Source organism: Cynocephalus volans, chromosome 16 (genome assembly GCF_027409185.1).
Source record: "Cynocephalus volans isolate mCynVol1 chromosome 16, mCynVol1.pri, whole genome shotgun sequence".
NCBI lineage: Eukaryota > Metazoa > Chordata > Mammalia > Dermoptera > Cynocephalidae > Cynocephalus > Cynocephalus volans.
The window spans coordinates 6,863,741-6,883,742 of NC_084475.1; the positions used below are offsets into that span (position 1 = coordinate 6,863,741).

At 40.4% G+C, this 20,002-nt stretch overlaps 1 protein-coding gene across 11 annotated transcripts in view; it reads left to right on the forward strand.

Annotated features, from left to right (window-relative positions):
• The first annotated feature begins 475 nt into the window (after positions 1-475).
• The window catches only part of TLK2 (tousled like kinase 2), a 122,598-nt gene continuing 103,071 nt past the window's right edge, over positions 476-20,002 (forward strand). For 5 of the 11 annotated variants that reach the window (XR_010021976.1, XM_063081464.1, XM_063081472.1 and 2 more), the window contains exons 1-2: positions 1,248-1,737; positions 3,580-3,665. Coding sequence is in view for 10 of the 11 variants with exons in the window: in XM_063081464.1 (XP_062937534.1) it covers positions 3,585-3,665 (81 nt within the window). In the remaining variant the exon portion in view is untranslated. Of the gene's footprint in view, positions 572-1,247; positions 1,738-2,033; positions 2,055-3,579; positions 3,666-20,002 lie in introns of those variants that run through there. The other 6 variants (XM_063081470.1, XM_063081474.1, XM_063081466.1 and 3 more) reach the window with 5 other exon arrangements.

A 20,002-nucleotide genomic window follows, 5' to 3' on the forward strand; every position in this document is an offset into this window, starting at 1 on the left:
TTCTAAAGAAGAAATAAGAGCAGAAACTCCACTTGGAGTACTTGCCTACCCCTGAAAAAGTTGAAGGCTCTTGTTGGTCAAGGTCTGAATTTTTCCCTTGTGATTCGCTTTTAGTCAATCTTAAGTCATCTTCAGACATCTGATCGAGGAAGCATCAGAGGAAAATACTAAATTGGGTAGTTGCATTGAAGTCAGTATCTTGGCTCAAGGGAGTCGGTGAAGAACGTGATTTTTTTCTTTGGCGCTGGGTGATCACAGTGGGAGCCCTTTATAATGCAGGAAGCTCTTCTTGCGCACAAGCGTTCACCCTTTTGTATTTCTCATTCCTCAGTAGAGATTCTGTGAAGGGCAGGTCTGTTTTTTCCTTTCTAGCACTTATTCTCAGAGCCCCCTAAGTACCCACGAGGGCCGTGTTTTTAATAGGAGGGTGACGTGAACCTGCCCCTGGGTGCGCCGGGAGAGTCCCCCGGGGGCAGCGCCCCACCTTCCGGAGGGCAACATCCCGGTGGGGGTGGGGGCCCAGCTTTGATCCCAGGGCACCTCTTGTCCCTGGAGACGCCCTGCCAAGCAGGTACGTGGAGGAAAAGCGCGGCCCGCTTTCCGGGACGCCAAGAGGGGGTTTGGGAGCGGGACAGTGGCTTTGGAGTGGCAGGCCGTGGGAGCCCGCGAACACCGGTGGGCACAGCGAACTCACTAACTGGGCTTCTCCAGGAACTTCAGGCGGGGTCCACCGGCTCACAGGGTTTCTTCCTCTAATATCCATCCCTGGGCAGAGCAACCTCATTTCTCACCCAAACTCGTGGAGACGCGCGGGCGCAGGGGTAGGTGAGGTGGATCCGGAAAAGGCCAGGCCCCGGCGGCAAGACTCCTCTAGCGCCGGTCCGCGGCCCGTGGCGCCAGCCCAGCAGCCCCGGCCGGGTCCGGTCCCGCAGGGCGAGGACCCGTGATAGAAAGACCGCGGCGGGACTCCCCCCGACCGCCCGACCTCGCGTTGCGGCCCATCCACCGGCACCGCCCGCCGTCCGCCCTCACAGCCCGGCGAGGCGCGGCCTCCTCCGCCGGCGCGGGGTCCCCTGGTTAACCCCTGCCCGCCAGCCCGGCCGCTGATTGGAGGAGGCGGGGCGCCGGGGCAGCGGGGACCCCCCCCACCTTCTCGTCCTCTCCCCCTCCTCCCCCACTGTCGGCGCTTCCCCCACCCCCCCAGGACCCCCCCTACCGCCCAGCCGTGCAAATCTCGCGAGGAAACACGCGGTTTCACTAGTGTGTTTACACCGATCACTACTAATCCGGACCGAACCGATCCGGATTAAGGGGCCGGAGGCGGGTCCTGGGCACCAGCGGTTCCGACCCCCCCGCCCTCCGCGCCGCACCCGAGTGGCCCCCAGCCGAGCGGGCCCCCACCTCCCGGCCCGGCCTGGGCCCTCCTGCGCCTTTCTTGGCCTTTGTCCGGCGCCAGGAGGCCGGTCCCGCGTTCCCCGCGGCCGCCCGGGCCCGGGCCCGCGTCGGGCGCCTGGCTCTGTACGCGAGCCCGGGGATCTGCGGCCTCCGTGGCCCCCCTCCCCCGCCCGCCCTCTCGTGGAGCCCGGCGCCGGCGGCGGCTGCCCGGGCGGGGGGTTGCGGCGCTCAGGAGAGGCCCCGGCTCCGCCCCGGGCCTGCCCAGGGGGAGAGCGGAGCGGCCCGCAGCCGGGTCGGGTCGGGGCCCCTCCCGGGAGGAGCGTGGAGCGGCGGCGGCGGCAGGTGAGAGGCTGAGCCCCGGGCGGGGGAGGGCGCCGGGCCTGGGGCATTAACCGTCCCGGGAACCCTCTCGGCCTGAGGAGGCTGAGACCCCGGCCCACCCCGGGGCCGGCGCCGGGCCGCAGCTCGGCGATGAGGCGAGCGGAGCTCCCTGAGGGCTGCGGGTCGCCTTGGGGCCCGGCCGAAGACGGGGGAGGCCCAGGCGGCCCCGGCCTGGGAGTGGGGAGGGCGGCCGGCCGAGAGAGGGGCACGCCGGCAGCTGGAGACCCCGCAGCCTCCCGGACGTCCCCGAGGGCTGGCCCTCCCTCCCTCCGTGACAGGTGGGCCTGGAGTTGGGGAAAGTTTGGAGCCGGCGATGGGCGCCGGGACCAGGCCCCATGGGTCCTGCTTCCCGGCCGTGGGCTACAGGGAGGATCCCAATCCAAGGCCCGGCTGGAATGAGACGGAGCGGATATTTCCTTAACATGAGTTGACATTAAATGGAATAACCGCCGGGGCGTCATTTTCCGGGCCAGGCCTGGGGATGGAGGTTTGGGAAACGTTGCGGAGACCTTGGGGTTTGGGAGAGACTGCAACCTCTGCCATTCCGACCTCGATGAGGGCAGGGCGAGACGCGAGGAAGGCCACTTACTGAGGGGAAACTCACTCTCCCAATCTCTCTTTCTTTGCTTTTCTTTTTAAAAAGACGCCTTTATAATCTTCCGAGAATTTCCTAATTTCTTCTCTCACCTGCACTTGTATGTGTGGGTGAAACTTTAATTTGTCACCCTTTCAGTCCCCTTTGCCCCAGGTTCTCAATCCAGGAAGGGAAATGAAACTGGAGGACTTGGAGGGGTTGTTATTGGAAATTGTGAAGTTGTTAGATTGCAGAGGAGAATGTTTGATTCATGTTTTCAGTGAGCTTAAAAATCACGCCAATCATTCCAATAACTACTTAATCCGTGTTTGAAAGGGTTCTATGTAATGTATGCTCTTTTTCCACTGTTACTATTAAAGAGAGGTTTTTAAAGGGTCATGCAAGAATTGATCTCTTGGAAAGGATGGACATATTTGCTGAAAGTAGCCTGTGCATTAATGGTCATGGAAGGAGTTTAAAAATGGTGTCCTACTGCCCCTCCCTGCTTGGAAGGAGTGCTAAAAGCAGATGTCCAGAGTGGAGAGAAACCTACTGCTCCAGGGAGTGGTCAGAAAAAGATTTTGTAAAGGGATTGTTATGGAGCTATATTAATTTCCTGAGTGAATGCAGGTTGATGGTTTTACCATGGGTTCTTTATTAAATTTATTTAGATAGGATAATTCCTATCTTCATGAGCTGCTGTGATGTCTTCAGAGAAAGGGGCTATATAATAGTGTTATTCGAAGTTATTTGTAGCTTTTGATTCATGCTATATTCTTTTGAAATTGTTATTAATGATTCTTATTTTTAGTTTAAGAACTAGTTCCTGTGTGTTTGGGAAAGAGGTATTTGAAAGTACTTAGCTAGATTCAAAGGTTGGTAGGAGGAATTTTCTTTTTCAAGCTAGCCCTTGTTTTGTTTTTTCCCTGTGCTCAACTTTTACAGAGATTATATGAAGGGTCTGAGGTTTGGGGGCTGTTAAAATAAAATCAGAACTAGGGAAGAGTAAGTGGTCCTCATAGAAGAGGACTTCTGAGCCGCTCTGTAACTTTAAATGTTTTACTATTTGATGCAACACATTGTCACTTACCACTTTTATGCTATATTTACTTGAGATTTACCTGCATGTGACCATTGAGTGAAATAATTACTGTGAATTTTGTTATAAATAAAATTGGTTCCTCACATTTTAGTTTTCATGGTTTCACAGCCTAGTTTTTCTTTTTCAGTAGAAATGATGGAAGAATTGCATAGCCTGGACCCACGACGGCAGGAATTATTAGAGGCCAGGTTTACTGGAGTTGGTGTCAGTAAGGTGAGTAAAATGATAATGAACACCATTCATAGTCTAATTTAAGCACACTTAAAAAATGATTAAGAGCAATTTGGGTTGACCGTACTGATAGATTGCAGGGGAGAAGGTTTGGTTGGCTCATGGTTGCAGTGAACTTTTAAATCTGGCCAGTCATTCTGAGAATCATTTAATAATACATTTGAAGGTGATCTACATGGGACTCTATGCTTCTTTTTTTCCCTTCTAATATAGGAGAGGTTTCCCATGGGTCTTGTTGCAAGGGTACTAACAGGATGTGTGTCTAGATTCTATGCCATATTTTGTTAAAACTTCTTAGTCATTCAGAAAGAGACTGTTAATTATAAGGCATTGCGTAGTTTCATTACTCTGGACTTTTTGGGTAGTTGTATGGTAGAGTATTGAAAAATCTGCCTCTGCAAAGTCTGTCGGTTCTCCAAATCTGCAGTTCAGCAGATTCCTCCTGATTGCACCCCCAGACTGCTTTCTCATGCCTCCTATTTTTCCTTCTTGTTCACTGTTTTTATTTTTGTTATGGGAGCATAAAATAAAATCAAGCCTCTATTAATGGGCAGGTTTGAAGTTAAGCAATGTTACGGTTTCCTGTGCGTCCTTATGTACTTGCTGGTCTACTACTCTGCTCTTATAGGATGATTTTAGTGCAATATGTAAAACACTTAAGATTTTAATAAAATATGTGGAGTATATTTATCACGTTTTATTTAAAAGCTTCATTGATCCATGATTGTTACATTACTTGGACTTCAGATGTGTGAATATGTGAATTTTTGATCTTTGACCAATGTGATTCATTTCTTTATGTGTATTTCAAGAAATCCTATGTCTCATGGTAACCTAGGTGTTACCTCATGCTTTGGTAAGTAGCTTCTTCAAGGAGAAGGTGTGTGTGATTTAGTTGGGAAAAGTGGCTTCTTTGATGGGTCTCACAATTTTGGTGAACTGGAATAGCTTGATAGTTTTTTGTTCATTCAACAGATAGTAAGTGCCTACTGTATCGTAGGCATTGTGCAGGGTGTCAGGGATGATACCTCAGCTTTGTGCCTCCAAACCTGCAGTATGGAGAGAAATAGAGACAGAGACAAAAAGAGACGATACTGTGATGAGAGCTGTATTAGAGCCATGACAAGGGGCTGTGGGAATGCAGGATTTGTTAACACATTAGTTTTTGATTTCTTTGTCCACTTAAATTAAATAACTGACTTCTGTGGCACTTTGGAGTCGCTATACTCTTGAACGTTGTTATATATGGAAGTTATATGTGCAAATGTAAGTTCTCCAATGCAGGTGAACTAGCTTCATATAGAAGGGAGCAGTTTATTTGAGTATGAAATCAATCTCTGGTTCGGTTAATTACTTAATGATGACCTTTGATATGTCTTTTGACTTGGGAATTCAGCATAAAGCTCATATCCAAATCTGTTCAAATGGTCCCCTATTAAGTCAGTAAGTTTGTATTTATATTGTACATAGTTTAAACTCATTGGTCTTTGTTGTTGGGATGTTTTTCTTTTTTTTTTTTTTTTTTTTTTTTTTTTTTTGTCGTTTTTTCGTGACCGGCACTCAGCCAGTGAGTGCACCGGTCATTCCTATATAGGATCCGAACCCGCGGCGGGAGCGTCGCCGCGCTCCCAGCGCAGCACTCTACCGAGTGCGCCACGGGCTCGGCCCGGGATGTTTTTCTTTCATTCCGTTTTAAGGTTCATAATGGCTATATCCAAGTATACTTTTGATAGAGTAGGGCATAAGTGATAGGAATGAGTGCCATTCTGCATTTTGTTGCCTAGAACCAATTTAAAATCATGTAACTAGGGTGTTAGAAAACTTTAATGCAGCAACAAGTTTTATAGGAAGTTCTACCTTTAACATAGAAAGGAGTTATCTGTACAGAGAAAAGCTCATCTATATCCCATTGTTTTTATGCCATTAATTTTTTTTTGATGTTTCCAGTGATGGTAAGTATGTTGATTACAATAAATGTGATACTAGTAGGAGAGTATTTCTTTTTCTGTAACAAAGAGACTTGAAAAAAAAAAAGTAAATTATTCTGTAGTTTGCAGAGCTAGGAAGAGGAAAAGAAAATCTCCATTTTGTATGACCTTTTTTTTTTTTTTTTTTTTTTTTACCTGCAAAACATTGTATCTTTCACACCATTGATTTGAAATGAGGGTAGTGTAGGGGCAGTGATACTAGGAGAAGAGAGTGCTTTTGGAAAAACTCCTCTTCCTAGCTTTGAATTCTCATTATGGGTCATAATTTCCCAGTGAGGATATCACTGTGCTGATGACAGCTTTCAGTTTTGCAAAGATCAAGAGAGGTTTCAGCTCTTGCTGCTCCAAATGGGAGAGCAGAGTGACTTCCCTGTGATGGTGCCATCTAGTGGGACTGGTGGAGCCTCATGGGCTGTCTTTGAGTTTCTCCTAACTATTTGTAACATTTTCAGTACTTTTTGATGTCCATAGAAGGAAGAAAGTCAGTGCCACTGTGGATTCTTTCCTAGTGGACAAAGGTGTTGTAAGTAGCTACAGTCTTTGAAATTCTTGGATATTATAGATCTTCTGTTGTTACTTTAAGGTTTTTATGTCTGCAAGTTAGATATACATCACAAAACTTAGGACATAACTAAATGGCCACAATTCTACATTTATTAATCATATTTAAGTTGTTTGTTACTTTACACTTAGTTTTTTTATTTGCAAATTATTCTCTTGCATGGTATTTGTATGCATTCAGTTTCTATTTCTATTGGCATATGTACTTACTTCATAATTGGCAAACCAGAAGTCATTCCTCTTGGGCTTTGGGATGTGCTGTGTGGTTTTTGTTTAAAAGCTTGGTGATGTTTTCTGTCATTTGTGAGTTGGTGATAGGGGAGGGTAGTCTAACATGCACTGAAAAGCCTGTGGCAGGCTCTCCTCCTAGTCTAACTGCCACTTTTTAGGAGGACCTGGAACCATTCTGTAAGCAGTTTTGAGGTGTTAAGGTTAAGTTGGGTTGTGAACCTACTTCTTCATTTCTTGTTGACCTGATATGTGAGGTATCCTACTTCTTTTTTAAGATCTCTTTCTTTAAGCGCTGGATAATCCACTTCTAGTAGTATGAAACCGACTGTATCTTGAACTGCTGCAGTGTATATTCCCTACTGTGCACTCTTTTGACAGTTTAAGTACAGATTGTCTCCGACTCTGGAGACTGTGTAAAGTAGGTGGAATTCTACCCTTGCATGCACTGCTACCTGTACCTAGTTGAATATGAATGCTAATATAGTGGCAAATACTTGTAGTATGTGCCAGATGCTATTCCAAGTATAAGAGAAGCAGTAAGAAGTGAATTTAGATCTTTTATAACAGGGATATTGGTTAACAAATATGTTCTTAACTCACTGGATTAATGGACATTCTCCATTCTCTTTATAATCCATACTGACTGATACCCACTGCATTGCTCCCACCAGTTGAATTAAAGACTGACAACTTTATGACAACTTGCACTCGTGTTGTAATTATATAACCTAATACAAAATTGCATAAACTAATGAAAAATGATGGCAAAATGAGAGAATTGTTTTTTCTTTGAAAAATAAGTTACGGGCCGGCCCATAAATTTGTGAGTCTGATTCACAGTCACCTTAAATAATCAAATTTGACTTCTAAAGAGATGTTTAACCAACTGATATCTTTTTCCTCTGTCATGTTAATTGCATTGATTAGAAGTTTTCGCAGTTATGAGGCCAGGCAGTGGCTCACTTGGGAGAATGCGTTGCTGATAACACCAAGGCCACGGGTTCGGATCCCTATATAGGGATGGCCGGTTCGCTCACTTGGGAGAATGTGGTGCTGACAACACCCAGTCAAGAGTTAAGGTCCCCTTACTGGTCATCTTTTAGAAAAAGGAAGTTTTCACAGTTATGGATATGTAGTGATAGCTGTTTCACATACCAATGCCATTTATGATTTTTTTTTTTTTAATGTTTAGGTATTTTACATTTAATACATGCTAGACAGTGCTCAATAAGCATAAATGCTGGGAATAGTGTACACTTATACCAATGCATTTTAAGGAACTGTTGATAAGTTTATTATTATGCTTGCTTTCATGTAGTCCTCTCCCTTTCGTTTACTTTATTATTTATTTGATTCTTTCCTTATTTCACAGGAAGTCAAGTATCAACTCAAGTCTCTTCTTTCTCTGAAAATTCTCAGGCGTTTTTCTGCTCCTCTTGTTACTGCCTTAATCCAGACCTTCCTCCTTCATAATCGTAATAGTCAGTCTCTCCTACCCGCTTATCTTTCTCTACACTGTCACCAGTTATATTTCTAGGAATTACCAATCTTACTGTGTTACACCCTTGCTTTAAAGGCTCCCCATGGCCTCTTTTAGTTTGAAAGTCTTGTACCCTTTCTCTTCGTATATTGGTTACCACAGAAATTACAACATGTATCCTTAACTTATCAAAAGTTAATGTTAGGGCCGGCCCGTGGCTCACTTGGGAGAGTGTGGTGCTGATAACACCAAGGCCACGGGTTCAGATTCCTGTATAAGGATGGCCGGTTAGCTCACTAAGGAGAACGTGGTGCTGACAACACCAAGTCAAGGGTTAAGATTCCCTTACCAGTCATGTTTTTTTTTTTTTTTTTTTTTGTGACCGGTAAGGGGAGCGTAACCCTTGGCATGGTGTCGCGCGCACCGCGCTCAGCCAGTGAGCGCACCGGCCATCCCTATATAGGATCCGAACCCTCGGCCTCGGCGCTCCCAGCGCCGCACTCTCCCGAGTGAGCCACGGGGTCGGCCCCTTTACCAGTCATCTTTAAAAAAAAAAAAAAAAAAAAGTTAATGTTAATCGGTATCTTTGTCCTCCTCTTGGTCAATACAAGGGCCTTGAAGATTTAACTGTTTAGTCCTCTCCCACTACATGTTGTTGCTGTTATATACTTAATTGTGTGTGTGTATATACATATACACACACAAAGATACATATACTCGTATTTATTTAGTAGGCTTTGTTTTTTAGAGCACTTTTAGGTTTACAGAAAATCGAGCATTTAGTATAGAGAGTTCCCATATACTCTTTCCCCCAGTTTCCCCTGTTTTTAGCATCTTACATTATGAGTGTGGTAGATTTGATACAATTGATGAGCAAATATTGATACATTATTAACTAAAGTCCATAGTTTATATAGGGTTTCCTCTTTGCATTGCATAGTTTCATGGGTTTTGAAAATGCAAAAATTGTCAGGTATCCACCACTTATTTGTGCATGTATATGTGTGTGTATGTTTAAGGATCCACAGGTATTATTGAGTCTTTTATATAGTCATTATTCATTTAGATTGACTTATATACACTTTGTTTTTCATTCTCTTTGTATTTCTGATCTATCTGGAATACTTTTTCTTTTTTCTTTTTTTTTTTTTTTTAAAGATGACCGGTAAGGGGATCTCAACCCTTGGCTTGGTGTTGTCAGCACCACGCTCAGCCAGTGAGCAAACCGGCCATCCCTACATAGGATCCGAACCCGTGGCCTTGGTGTTATCAGCACCGCACTCTACCGAGTGAGCCACGGGCCGGCCCCTGGAATACTTTTTCTTTTGCATAAGTACATCCTTTGGAATTTCTCTAGTATGGGTCTCCTCATTTTATCTGCTTGAAAATGTTTACTTTGGCTTTCTTTTTTTTTTTTTTTTTAAGGCTAGTCAATTGAAACAGTGGGAGTGGAGAAGGAACAAAGAAATTTGTAACCAGTTGTGATCAATTAGTTGTAAACACCACTGCACTGGCACCCTCCTTGATTTAATTCTTGAATGATATTTTTGCTAAGTTTAAAATTCTAGGCTGGCTATTATTTTCTTTCAGCACATTGTTTACTGTTGTCTACTGGCTTCCATTTTACTTTTTTTTTTTTTTCTTTTTACTATTTTTTAACTTTTAGCCTAAATGCCATTGTGTTGAAGATTATTATCTCTTTGCCCATTTTCAAATTTTTCTCTTTGTCTTTGATTTTCTGCACTGCATTGCAGGGATGGGAGATGTGTCTAAGTTGGATTACTTTTATTTATGCTGCTTGGGGTTCACAGGGCTTCCTCAGTCTGTAGCTTGCCACTTTCCTCAGTACTAGAATATTCTCAGCTATTTTCTTCACATGTATTGCTTTTGCCTTATTCTCTGTCTTCTCTGGCACTCCGTTTAAACATATGGTAGATCTTCTCACTGTATTTATTCTGCCTCTTACGCTATCTTCTTATTGCTTGTTTTTTTGTTTCCTTTGTCTGAATACTTGGTAGTTTCTTCTGACCTATCTTCCACTTCATTAATGTTCTCTTGAAATTTGTCTAATCTGCATAAACCTATACATTGATTTTTTTACAAGAGCTCTTTATTTTTTGGTCATTCTTATCCTGAGGAGATAGCCATTGGGGTCACTGCTTTTAAAGTATGAGGTGGCTTCTCCAGGCTCCCCTCTTACAGCAGGTCCTGGTCTTTGGCTTCCTAGATCACATCTCCTATTCAAAGCTTTTTCTTTAGAATTAAATCAGCAAATGCCCTTAAACAGAAATAATTTTTTTGAGTGCTGGGTTTATGTCTCTGGGTTCTTGTCTTCTTGATGGATTTTGGTGTAGTAATTCCTTATTTCACAGTCAGTAATGTAAAACTATTTAACACTTACAAAGTGTGCACAAACTTGTGTGCCACAGTGGGTAGAGAATCTGTATCTAGTTTTCTCCCTTGTGATTTTCACTTCTCATCTGCTTCCTTCCTATATGTGGTTGGTGTTGTCACTGTCATCACTCCTGGCCTTCAAAGTCATTTATTTTATTTCTTATTCTCTGTTTACTTTTAGTTAAATGAAGATTAAATGGAGAGATTTCTTAAATTTTTATTTTTACTTTTTTTTTTTTTGGCAGCTGGCCGGTATGGGGATCTGAACCTTAAACCTTGTTATAACGCTGCTCTCCAACCAGCTGAGCTGACTGACTGGCCAGCCCCCAAATATTATTTTTTAAAAAGTCCAGGAGAAGGAAAGCAAATGAAGGATATTGTTAGTGATTTCTTATTTCAAACCTGAGTCTACGGATGATTTAATTTAGTCCATCCTATTCTTCCTCTCTGCCTCATCTGGGTCTCAAATTGTCAAGTCCCTCCTGATGATAGGTTTCATTTGGTCCTGACTCCTACTAGGTGTGATGGGATTAGTTTAGAATCTGCTTCCTAGTATGTTAGCCATGGATAAACACTCTTAAGTTAAGCTATTCTTTTTGACTTTTTACAGTACAGATGCCTTTTTTCCCTAATCCAGAAAGACACTTGGCTCTTAAACTTTAGGCACATTTATTTTATTATTCTTGGAGTAGTTGGTGACTTTGGCCTGCAAAAGAGTTCACCTTCTCATCTCCATTCTGCTTGGTTCATTTAAGGGTAGCATTTTGACTTAGTGTAGGGCCACAGAGCTTGTGTTGTAGAGTTATTTGTCCTGGTGGCTGACTGCTCCCTATCGATTTTTTTTCCCTGATCCCTGATAGACTTTCATGGGAAATCTTGTTTTGTAATTTGGCTATTTTTGTTTTCTACCCAAGGAGCACTCCTTTGCAGATTAAACTAGTCTGAAGGATCTGGTGCACCAGTGAAAGCCTTTCTTCCCAGTTTGGTTTGTTAGCTTTGCCTGTTTTCGCAGTTTCTTGTGACTGTGTTAGGCTCCTTGCTTTCTTCCCACTCCCAGTATACCGGTTTTCTAGGATCTTACCTTTACTGGTTTTTTTGTTTGTTTTTTAAGTGGCTGGCCAGTATGGGGATCTGAACCCGTGACCTTGGTGTTATATGGCTGTGTGCTAACCAACTGAGCTGACTGGCCAGCCCGGCGGTTTAATAATAGATCATATTTATACTACATTGGCCGTCAGATATGAAGTGTCGTTGCCCTCACAGATATACCTTGTGCTGAGGAATGCTCACAGTAAGAGTGGATTTTGGTTGCTTTTGAAAGTTTTAAAGATTTAATTGGTAATTTATTGGTAAGATTTAATTGGGATACACAGCTAAAAATGGGATTTTTATCATAGCCATATCTTATTCTTTTAACATACCCTTTTAAAAAAAATCTGCATATATTGCAAAGGTGTATTGGAATAGGAATAATCTAGCTTCGATCCTAGTGTCTGCCAAGAAGTTAACTTGTATGACTTGGAAATCAGTTCAACTCTCTGGATACTTCCAATTTAAAAATTAAATTTTTGATGAACTGCACAAAATGAGGGAGCCAGATTTGAGGTAGAGAAAATAAAATCCAAAAATTCCATTTAGGCATTAATAGTATCAAAAAATGAGTAGTGGTGTTACAATATAAACCCTCAGGAACAGAGATTCTGTAGAACAAACTCTGCCAAAATTCTTTCCTTATTAAGCCCTTCATTATGTATATAGGCGTTTGGGAATTTGGGCTACACAGAATGAAATAATGGTGGTGGAAAAATACCATAGGAGCAAGAAAAGTGCCTTGTTCTGCCCGTTAAATGTATTCTGAAGACAGCAATGAGGAAAATAGAGGGGGAGCATTTTTCTAAAAATATTCTCAAAGGAAGGATAATGTCTGTTTCCTAATCCTAATTAGATGAGGGAAATAAAGAAAGAAGTTCATCATTAAACTTCACTTTTTTTTTTATTATGGTGCAATGTACATAATATAAAATTTAACATTTTTAACTGTATAAATGTCATTAAGTACATTTACCATGTTGTGCAACCATCACCAGCATCCATGTCTAGAACCTTTTCATCTCCCCAAACTGAAACTCTGTCCCCATCAAATAATAACTCCCCGTTCCCTCCCCTTCCCCAGCTCCTGGTAACCACCTTTCTGTTTTCTTTCTCTAAGAATTTGAGTACTCTAGGTACCTCATATAAATGGAATTATATACTACAAGGGTACTTCAAAAGTTCATGGAAAGGGGCTGGCCTGTGGCTCACTCGGGAGAGTGTGGTGCCGATAACACCAAGGCCACGGGTTTGGATCCCATATAGGGATGGCCGGTTAGCTCACTTGGGTGAGCATGGTGTTGACAACACCAAGTCAAGGGTTAAGATCCCCTTACCGGTCATCTTAGAAAAAAAAAAAGTTCATTTCAAGATTTATATTATCTTTTAATTTTATTTTTCCACAAACTTATTGAAGTTCTCTTGTATTTGTTCTTTTGTGACTGGCTTATTTCACTTAGCAGGTCTTCAGGGTTCATTCATGTTGTACTATGTGTTGGAATTTCCTTCCTTTTTAAGGGAGTTTAATATTCCATCATACTTTATCTTTATCATTCATCTGTTGATGGATACGTGGGTTACTTCCACATTCTGGCTATTGTGAATAATGCTGCTATGCATATGGGTGTACAATTATCTCTTCAAGTCAAGGCTTTCAATTATTTTGGCTAAATACCTAAAAGTGGTATTGATGGATCATGTTAAACTATATGCTTTTGTTAAAAGCTTGACCTCCACTCAGGCCTTATCATTGACAAGGGGTAGCCAGAAAATGGTAGTTCTTTTCCTTTTAGTTCACATTCTGCAAAAGCTTTAGAAGTCTTTGAAATTCTGTTAACATTTGCAGATGAAATAGTAATAATATTCAAATTACAACTAATTTTGCAAATAGTATTATTGGCCCAGTAAGTTGAAAAACAAAGCCATCATGAAACTTGGTGAGTTACATAGCATAGCCTTTTTTATTAACCAAAGCATAGGTTCATTTTAGAATAATAGCAAATAACTATCCAAATTTGCTGGACTAGAAATTTATTTGAAAATTGAATATTACCTCAAATATTAAGTCCTGTGAAGACTAGTAATACTGCCCACATAAAGATAACAAGGTAATAAGGTGCTGGTATCTGTTGTAATGGATGTGATATGTATGACTATAATAACTTTGCTTCTACAAAGGGTAAATATGTGACTTTTATCACATAAACTGCTGCCTGAGTTGGGGTTCATTTAGTTTCTGTTTTGCCTGACTCCAGAGGACTACTAAGGATTAATTGTGAAATTAAAATGTAATCTGAAGGGCCTGCTGATCTCAGGAGTTGGTGCCTCCAAGTTCAGGATATCTTCTGTTATATTAATTTACTTTCACAGCCAGATTTAATGTTCAAATTTAGCAGAAGCTACTAGCATCAAACTAACTTATCCAGTCTCCATTATATTAACAATTGATCAGCTAGAAAGACACAAAATATTCCATCAACTTCTTTTGAAAAGCCATTTGACCTGCTTGTATCTGAATAAGATGAAGGAAACATAATAGCTATACTGATATCTTAGTGTCCAAATTTTTCAGCAGTTGAGTCCAACCAATTTGTATTGAGTCTGTATCGTGTTCAGGTGCTATGGGGGATTGAAAAAATTAATCAGATACATGTATACTTTGAGGCACTTATAATCAGGCAAATATGGACTCAGATGGCTATGGCACACAGCTGGGGATGGATATGGTGATGTGAAGGTATTATGAGCCCAAAAGAAGGATGTGTAATTAGTTTGTTCGGGGGTCAGATTGTGTGTTGCTCAGAAAGCAAAATTAAGATCGCTGTAGATAAACAGCCTAAGAAAAATGCTGATAAAATATTATGTATAAGTCAAAGAACGATAGCACAATTGTTTGGTTTTGAAGCGTAGCAAAAGAGTTTTTTTAAAAAAATGGAGGTTCTGTTTTAAAGATGGGTGTTGTTTTTTAAAGAATTAACTTTGATTAGTTAATATATTCATCTAGTACAAAATTCAAAAGATTTCAAAGACACACAGTGGAACATCTCTTCTGCTTTTTCTTATCCACCTGGTTTTCTTCCCTGGAGACAACTGTTGGTGTTTCTTATATCTGAGATATACGAGGTATTTGAGACATATATCTGCAAATACATATATATATTCATCCCCTCCATTTTTTTAAACTACAAAGACAGGTATATACACTATTATACACTATTATATTTTGCTTTTTATGCTTAAAATATTTTAGAAATTGTTTTATTTTAGTACATATAGAGCTCCCTTGTTCTTTTTTTCAAGGCTTAGTATTCCAATTTATGGCTGGACTGTAATAAGAAGTGGAGTTCTGGGTCAAAGGATATGAGCATTTGTAATTTTAGTAGATATAGCCACATTCCTTGCCAGAGAAAGGAGTATAAATATATTCCTCCATCAGCGAATATGTATATTTGTTTCCCCATAGTCAGTTATGGCAAGGGAGTTCATAGACAGACATCAGGGTCCTTAAACCCTGTACGAATGATAGGTAAAAATTTGTATGGGTGTGTATTTTTCTGTGGAAAAAATCCATGGTTTTCATTACATTGTTAAAAAGTTCTGTGACTTAATTAGAACACATTGCTTTGTATAAGTACAGTATTTCTCTTTTACAGGAAATATTTGAGCAGAAGCTATATAACTAATTATTAGAGATGTTGTGTGGAGAGTCATTGTGTAGGAGACTGGACTAAATCTAATTCCCAGCCTTTGTACTGTTCTCTTCCACTCCTTGGGAGGCCACGTTTTAAAAGGCTTTTCGTCTGTTAAACTGAATTTATTAAGCAGTACTTTATTTCCCTAATTTTATTAATCAGAACTTCAGAGTAGCGTGAGCTGATTTTTACTATGAAGAGTTGAAATCCTTTTATCTGTTAGAAGTTGATAAAATTTTAGCTAAAGTCAAGTCAATTCGACATTTTAAATAGGCTGTGCAAATGAAAAAAATAGTTCTGAGACCCCATCGTTATTACCTCTTGGACTTATTGGGGCTGTGAGGAACAAACTTCTATACCAGAAAACCTCCAAGTTCCTTTTAAGTTCTGTGTGCGTGCGTGCGTGCGTGCGTGTGTGTGTATAAATAAAATATATGCTGACATTTAAATGAGTCCGTAACAGCAAAGTCATTGGTTCGCCGCATCCCTCTTGCAGCCAGCTGCCAAAAAAATGAATGAATGAATGAATGCCCACACTAAGTTCTGCTGCAAGTGCTATTCCAGGTAAAATTTCACCATAACAGATTCCACAGGGCCTTCACATTTTGGGATAGTGGAATTCAAATTATTGAAAGCCACAATTCCTAGTTTGTAGGTTCTAAAGAGAAAGCAGTAGCTCTACATAGTGAATTGGAAAGTTAAAAGATTTAGTTTATTTAAAGATAGTTGGTAGTGTTGTATAAAGTGTGTCTTTTTAAATACTATATTTTTATTTGTTGGCTCATTTTGAAAGAGGATTTTCTAGAGATGATTAGAATATTTTATGTGGGGAAAAGTGAGGTGGACCTATGTGTCATGCTAGATAGTGGAGCAAAAGTTAAAGGTCTGAGCTCTTGATCAGTGGTCTGTTTCTTGCCTGCCAATAGCCCTCAGTAAGGGAAAAGAAAAATTATTACATACTCTGAACCAGAACTTGAGGAGCCATTTGTTGTACAAAATTATTTGTTGTAGATAGCTTATTTCAACAAATTCTCCAAAGTTTTATTTATTTATTTATTTATTTATTTGTCTTTTTCGTGACCGGCACTCAGCCAGTGAGTGCACCGGCCATTCCTATATAGGATCCAAACCTGCAGCGGGAGCGTCGCTGCACTCCCAGTGCTGTACTCTCCCGAGTGCACCATGGGCTCAGCCCAAAGTGTTATTTATTTCTGAAATAGGAGCCTAGAACAAAATTCTTAGTATGGGCCATCTTTACAGAACTTTTAAAATTGACATTTGTTGGGAGGAGGGGGAGAGGAACAGGAGAAGGGGAAGATTGGATAAGGGGCATAAAAAATAAGTATGATTTGTAACAATGAATATGTTAATAAAAAATAAATAAAAATAAATTGACATTTGCTATAATAGGATTTTGCTTTTACTAACAAACTTTTGATTACAATGAATTTCTAAGATCTGGTCTATGTTACTGATTGCAAATAATATTCTAATTACTTGAAGGCAGACTATGGTACATTAAATATGCATAAGAAAAACAAAACAAAGAGATAATAGCTAATAATCTCGTAGTGGAGGTAAAATGGAATGCTTAAAAAATAGACCTCAGAGGGCCAGCCTGTGGCTCACTTGGGAGAGCGTGGTGCTGACAACACCAAGTCAGGGTTTACTGGTCATCTTTAAAAAAAAAAAAGATAGACCTCAGTCCTAAAGAAGGAAGGCAAAGAGGAAAAACAAAGAAAAGATGTGACAAATAGGAAAAACATTTGCATTAGGATAATGCAAATTAAGCCCAACTATACTGATAATTTAATTGTATGTGGTCTAACACTCCAACTAAAAAAGAGAGTGTCAGACTAGATTAAAAGGCAAGATCCAACTATATGCTGTCTACAGGAAACCCACTATCAGGCTGACTAGTTAGCTCAGTTGGTTAGAGTGCTGCCTTGTAACACCACGGTTTGGTTCCTGGTACCAGCCTGCTGTCCAAAAAAAAAAAAAAAAATAGAGGGCCGACCCTGTGGCTCACTCGGGAGAGTGCGGCACTGGGAGCACAACAGCGCTCCCGCCACGGGTTCGGATCCTATATAGGGATGGCCGGTTGGCTCACTGGCTGAGCGCAGTCACAAAAAAGGACAAAAAAAAAAAAAAAGAAACTCACTGTATTTTTTACTTGTATCTTTATCTTTAAAAGAATGGAAAAGATACTGTATAAACACTAAGTATAGAAAAGCTGGATTGACTACTTTGTGTTATACAAAGGAGACTTCAGAGCAATGAAGGTATTATTGGGGCAATGAAGCCCATTTCATAATGAAAGAGGTATCAATTCATTGAGAAGACACAGCAGTTCTAAACGTGTATGCATCCAGTAACAGAGTGAAGCAAAAATTGACAGTTGAAAGGGAAAATGGACAAATCCACAATTACAGTTGTAAATTGCAGTGTTTTCTCTCAATAATTGATAGAACTAGCAGGCAAAAAAATCAGTAAGGATATAGAAGATTTGGAATTTAGGTACAGTCCATTCAGTACTCTGAGTATTGAATGAGTATTCAGAGTATCGAATGGACTGTACCTAATTGACATTTATAGAACATTCTGCCTACATTCTTTTCAAGTACACATGAACATTTACCAAAATGGACAATATGCCGGGCCATAAAACATGTATCAACAAATTTAAAAGGATTGAAATCATGTAGAGACTGGTCAGACTACAATGGAATTAAATTAGAAATCAAAAGGAAACGGTATCTGGAAAATCTCCAAATATTTGTAAGTGAAATAACATAAATAACTTTTGGGTCAAAAAAGAATTCACAAGGGAAATTAGAAAAATATTTATAGCTGAATGAAAATGAAAACGCAATATATAGAAATTTGTAGGATATAGCTAAAGCAGTGTTTAGAAGGAAATGTACAGATTCAAAAGAAAGGTCTAAAATCATTTACCCAAGATTCTGCTTTAAGAAGCTAGAAAAAGAGCAATCTAAAAAGGAGACAGGTGGGCTGAGCCCGTGGCTCACTCGGGAGAGTGTGGCGCTGGGAGCGCCGAGGCCGCGGGTTCGGATCCCATATAGGGATGGCCGGTTTGCTCACTGGGTGAGCGTGGTGCTGACAACACCAAGTCAAGGGTTAAGATCCCCTTACCGGTCATCTTTAAAAAATAAATAAATAAATAAATAAATAAATAAATAAATAAATAAATAAATAAAAAGGAGACAGGGCTGGTGTATTAGCCGAGTTGGTTAGAGCTCAGTGTTGATAACACCAGGGTCAAGGGTTTGGTCCTGGCCAGTAGCCAAAAAAAAAAAAAAAAGGACAAATAATAAAGAGCTGAAATAAGTGAAATAGAAAACAAATCTGATTAGCCCCATATTTATTAAAGAAATTGGATTTGTAGTTAAAAGTCTTCACACACGCAAAAGTCCAGACCCACATGACTTTATTAGTGAATTCTATCAAACATTTAAGGAAGAAGTAATACCAGTTTTTCACAAACTTCAGAAAACATTTATGAGGCCAGCATTACCTTGATCCCAAACCAGACAAAAGACATTAGGAAAAAGGAAAACTGCAGTTCAGTCTCCCTCATGAATATATATGCAAAATCATTTTAAAAAATTAGCAAATTGAATCTAGCAATGAGTAAAAAGGATAATACATCTTTACCAGTTGGGTTTTATCCCAGTTGCAGGGTTGATTTAACATTAGAAGTCAGTGTAATTCACCATATTAATACAATAAAGGAGAAAAGTTAAGTGGCCTCGTATAGATACATAAAAAGCATTTGACAAATTTCAACATTAATTCACTATAAAAGCTCTCAACTAACTAGGAGTAGATGAGAACTTCATTAATCTGATAAAAGGCAGCTATGAAAAACCTACAATTAACATCATACTTAACAGTAAAAGATTGAACACTTTCGACCTAATATCCAAAATAAATCAAGGATATTTGTTCTCACAGCTTCTATTCAATATGTTTTAAAGGTCCTAGACAGTGAAATACAAGTGAAAGGAGTAAATTTACAGATTAGAAAGGAAAAGTAGAACTATGTTTATTTTTTAGGTGTCTTATAGATGACATGATTGTGCACATGGAAAGTCTTTTAAGTAAGCCAGGGCCGGCCCATGGCTCACTTGGAAACTGATAATACCAAGGCCATAGGTTCGGATCCCTATTTAGGGATGGCAGGTTAGCTCACTTGGGAGAGTGTGGTGCTGACAACACCAAGTCAAGGGTTAAGATCCCCTTACTGGTCATCTTAAGAAAAAAAAGAAAAGAAAGAAAGTCCTAAGTAAGCCATAAAAAAGCTATTAGAGTTTGTTTAGCTAGGATAGAAGATTGTTTTACAAAGACCAGTTGTCTTATTTATTCTAGCAATGAACAATTGGTAATTGAAATTTAAAAAGCAATATCATTTACCGTAGCATCAAATAATGTACGATATAAAAACATTTCCTAGAACACAAGAGAGAGAATATTTCTTAAGAGTTTCTTATAATAGAAGTTACCCTGTATTCCCATTTCTTTTTTTTTTTTTTTTTTTTTTGTCGTTTTTTCGTGACCGGCACTCAGCCAGTGAGTGCACCGGTCAGTCCTATAGAGGATCCGAACCCGCGGCGGGAGCGTCGCCGCACTGCCAGCGCAGCACTCTACCAAGTGCGCCACGGGCTCGGCCCTGTATTCCCATTTCATAGATGAGGACGTTAAGGTACAAAGGACTAAGGAACATTAATTTGTTTATAAGCACACCTTTATAAACACCTACTATGTAGTTGATATTGTGCTAGGGATATATAGTGAATAAAACTGTTGATCCCTGCTCTCACAGAGTTTATAATCTAGTGGAGATTGAAGGGAGAAATAAATTTA